General features: G+C 31.0%; 1 protein-coding gene across 1 annotated transcript; it reads left to right on the top strand.

The window, feature by feature from the left end:
- The first annotated feature begins 246 nt into the window (after positions 1–246).
- On the top strand, positions 247–3,105 carry LOC139523596 (uncharacterized). The gene is made up of 3 exons (XM_071317731.1): positions 247–364; positions 1,476–1,541; positions 2,055–3,105. Exon 3 carries the CDS (start codon positions 2,064–2,066, stop codon positions 2,952–2,954), a length of 891 nt encoding a protein of 296 aa, XP_071173832.1. The 5' UTR covers positions 247–364; positions 1,476–1,541; positions 2,055–2,063; the 3' UTR covers positions 2,955–3,105.
- Positions 3,106–4,599: the final 1,494 nt, after the last annotated feature.

Genomic DNA, 4,599 nt, shown 5'->3' with positions numbered 1-4,599 from the left:
TAGCTCATGCTTCTAAAGTGATTGTGTAGATTTATCTTCATAAGGAACGCTGAATGCTTAATAGTTGAATGCTAATTGCATGTAATTTTACCGGAACAGTTTAAGCGCTAATTGACTGTAATGCACATACGAAATCCACATATCTATAAATTATTATCACATCGTAAATGATTTGGTATATTGATGTTTTGAGTTTTATCAACTCGAAAGCTATTTTTATATAAAATAATTATGTGGAAAATCCCAAATCTATTTCAGGCTCATGATCGAATTCTAAATTCATCTGAAAGTTTTCAGTTATTACATTTAATAACTGCGCACATTATTAAGTATTGCAGTTGTGCATTCGACGACAGAACTACAGGTTAGTGTTTCAAATTTTACATTACTAGTATCTTTACTCATGTTACTGTCTGAGCTAAAAGTATATAGATTGAGTAAAATTCCATGCAACGTTTGTTAATAGTATCTAGTTCAAATAGTATAAAAAGATATTTCTTTGGTCTTGTAATAATTTTTCGATGCAAAGTAACAATGATTCAGAATGTATTACAAACATATAAAACAAAATACTTTACTATAAAATGTGTTGATTATCAAAAACACAAAATATACAAGTTATAGAAATATTGATAATAAATGATTAAAAAAGGAATAGTATATCACTGCATACAAGAAATGATAAAAATAAAGTCAACGATAAAAAAGTGTAACAAATGTGTATCTTTCTATAAGATTTCGACTTTTTTTTTTAAATAATGAAACCAGCATTTTATTAACATAATTAGACATGTTAAACAAAAAGCATTACGTAATCGTTGCACTTGGTTGCATGTTTGTGAGCATATTCTTATATTCGTTTTGTAATGTAAATTTTATGATATAGGGTTATTGCATGAATATTGGGGAATATTGTCCCGAGTAGAATTTTATATTGCACGAGCTTGCGAGTGCAATATATATATGTTCTACGAGGGACAATATTTCCCAATATTCATGCAAAACCCTTTTATTGTATAGCAATATAATATTTGAAAGTAAAAATTGGTTTAAGCTAAGATTTTGTCGTTGATGACGTCATGAATTTTTGAAGATTTATTGCACTAGTGCAATAATATAATTTATTGCACGCTAACCTTTGGTTTCTTTCTGTGGGAAATATTATATTGCTATGCAATAATATTTATTACTAAATAGTGATATCTATTTATAGAATTGGTAACAAATCATATCACTTTATAAGAACATAATGCCTTACTAAACTATATATTCTTACGTTGTATTTTCTTACAAATATATGAAATATGTGCATTTATGACAGTAGTTTTCAAACAATCGTTTTGATGATAGTGAAAGTAAAAGTTAAATCGTACGTGTGTTCACAAACAAGAAATCGATAAAAAATGGACTGCAAGAAAATAAAAAAATATATTCATGTAAAAACTTTGTAAAATAAAGAATTTTCTTTTTTTCAGAAATTGCGTAACTTTCAAATCAAATAAAGGAATTAAAAGAACAACAATATAAAGAAGGTCAGAAAAGTAAGTAGTAAATTGTTATTATCTCATTTCATGTCTCATATGTAAAAAATAAACCAACATACATTCGTACAGTTAACCAATGTTAAAATATCATTATTTCATTAACAAGAGTAACATGAGTAAACAGACAAAAATAAAGATAAAAGACGAAACCAGCAGGAATCGTATGAGTTCTCAAAGGAGAGAGCCCTGGTGCGTGGAGAAGAAAACAAAAATTAAATTGAATAACATCAAAAAGTATTTTAACCATACCGACAGCCTATTGTAAATACATCCAGATACATGCGCAACATATCTATTAACTATTTTGTGTTTAAAGTTATGTAATCGATCTCAGGTTTATTTTTAGATAAGTGTATATTTTCTGAAAATTAATTCTATCAATTTATGGACGCGTTAACAGACACAAACTTTTTCTTGGTGTATATTTTCATGATTTTAGTTGATCTATGCATCAAGTATCAAATTTACATTAAAGTTGTCATTTACATGATATTTTCAAATTAATTACAGAAATTAAATATGGGACGAGACACAGACAGACTTACAATCGTTAGTATGAATGCTTCTGGGAGAAAGGGAAGACAATACCAGAACTATCGAAAGTCTTATCTTGACGATATAATCGGAGACAACGAACCCGATATATTGTTTTTGCCGGGAGACGATCCTGATATGTCGTCACCTGTTTTAAAAGATTATCGTCAAACACAAGTCCATCACAACCACGAGACTGTTCTTTTGTACGATACTAAGAGACTACAACTGCAAACACCAAATTGGTACGATCTGATACCATCTTTAGTGGTTCCTGGCATCGCACAAGGCAAACTGATGTATCCCTTAGTTGACATCCTGGCTCCTAAACCTACACAACATGTTGTTAAGCAGTTTCATTGTATAAGCTGGCATTGGGAGCTGACTCAAACAACAACACAGGAACTCTACCAGTTTGCGTTTCGTTACTTATGGTTGGCGCAATATCTTGGTTGGATTTCTGGAGTGGAAATCCTGATTGGAGGCGACTTTAATTTGCCAATTCAACAGATACAAAAGCTCCTGAGTGAACATAATACACTTGTCCAAAAGCAAGTTGAAGATATCAAACCATTTTTTAGGGAAATGGGCTACATGGATGAAATGACTGACAATGTAAATCGTCCTGGACGTCGACTCCGACAACTTAAACTGCATAAGTGTAAGTCGGTTGCAGGTATTAACCAAGAAACGGACTACTTTGTTGCATCAAAAGAAATGCAGCTATGTAAGACTGAAATGATGACAGCCTCGACACTTCCCGGAAGATGTGCAACACTAACAGTAACCAGACCAGCTACTCAGAGTTACTGTCCTGCGCCAACGAAGACAGAAATGTGCATTCCATCAAGGCCACCAAGACACAACGGTGGATAAAAGCATTCCCTATTATTTTTTAATCACATGTATTAAGTCTTTTTTATTTATCTGATTGTTAAGTTTCATTTTTGTATATCAGCATGTATATATATTTATAATTTATAATTAAAAAATAGAAAATGTAAAATGTAGAAAAAAAGAATAAAAATTGTTAAAACAAGTTTATTAAGTAGTAAATATCGTGAATATTTTGTAAAAAATCTCTAAGGAAATTCAAAACGCAAAGCCCTATAACAATTGCGTATATATATTTTGTAAAAAAAAGTCTGTTTACTATATTAATCAAAACTTTTCATGTGTTCATTGTATGATTTCATCATATTCATTATCAAAGCTCTGATGGGTTGTTAAATTGTTAACGATGACATTGTATTTGCACTTGTAAAAGAGGGTCGAAAGATACCAAAGGGACAGTCAAACACATAAATCTAAAATAAACTGTAAACTTCATGTGACTTAGTATAGACTTACACATACACATGTTAATACTATAAACGTTTTTGATGTTCTTGCTACACTGTGTGATAATATAACAAGAAACTACATTTAATCTGTTTTATTTGTGGTATTTAGCATGTTTAGTGGGGGGGGGGGGGTGGGGGTGTAACACAATTGTATATGTTTGGGTTGTATTATTTATTATAAATAAAGCTACTGTTTACATATCATATTTGTATTATTATTTAGCCAGATCAAGTTGTAGAGGAGAACGCATAGAAACAACAAACAAACAAACAAACAAACAAACAAACAAAAGACAAACAAAAACAAAACAAAACAATTTATAGACAACTAAATACTGTGCAACATAGACCTGACCATGAAAGAAAGTTGATTCAATGCTTTTATTTTTGACACGAGTCTTTGAAAACTCTCTATTAAACTCTGTTTGATCTCGTAATAAGCGTAAATGTAAACTAAATCGTGAAACATAATTATCACTTAAGTTAAAGATCATTACAGATAAAACAAAAGTTGAAGTTGTGATTTTGGCTGTATTTGATACTCTATAGTTGAGCGATATTGTTGTCAAGTCATTGAAGGTGGTATATTTATGTTTTAACAATGATTCTGATTCACTCATAGTGTCTTTGCATCGGAAATAAACACATGTATACTACAACCAGTTGTTCGCATGATACGGGTTATATTCTTCTCATATGTTTTTTGGCGGTATGATACTAAACCCCTAACGGGAGGGGGTGTGCTCGATTTTCATATGATGAAGAAATAATCTTTCAATCAGTGTAAATTGATGTCTGGAGCTGGCATGTCAGTAACTGTTAATGTATGTATCACTATCATTTCGCTTTGTTTCTTTAGTTACCTATTCTGACGTCGTACTGTCCAACGTTAAAGGAAAAGGTTCCTAGTTATTCTGCGGTTTACATGTTGTAACAAGTATTATATCATTTATTATTGCGTTTCTCTGTGTTGAGTGTTCTTGAGTTTGTTTGTACTGTATTTCTGTCTCTTAGTGTTGTCGTTTTAGCAATATTATTAACCGCCATTCTACTTCAGAGTAAATGTTAATCTCATTATGTACCTGTCAGGGTAAGGTTCTGATCCCAGTGCTTAAAATCGTTCAATCTTTTATCGGTGGATATTTTACATAGATATAAATAAATTCGTATAATAAAAA

This window comes from Mytilus edulis, chromosome 5 (assembly GCF_963676685.1).
Source record: "Mytilus edulis chromosome 5, xbMytEdul2.2, whole genome shotgun sequence".
NCBI lineage: Eukaryota > Metazoa > Mollusca > Bivalvia > Mytilida > Mytilidae > Mytilus > Mytilus edulis.
Note: the sequence above shows the minus strand (reverse complement) of the source record. Positions and strands in the feature narration are given on the sequence as shown.

What these genes read in the sequence shown, in the direction of transcription:
- LOC139523596 (XM_071317731.1), top strand. Translation starts at nt 2,064, where the DNA reads ATGGGACGAGACACAGACAGACTTACAATCGTTAGTATGAATGCTTCT.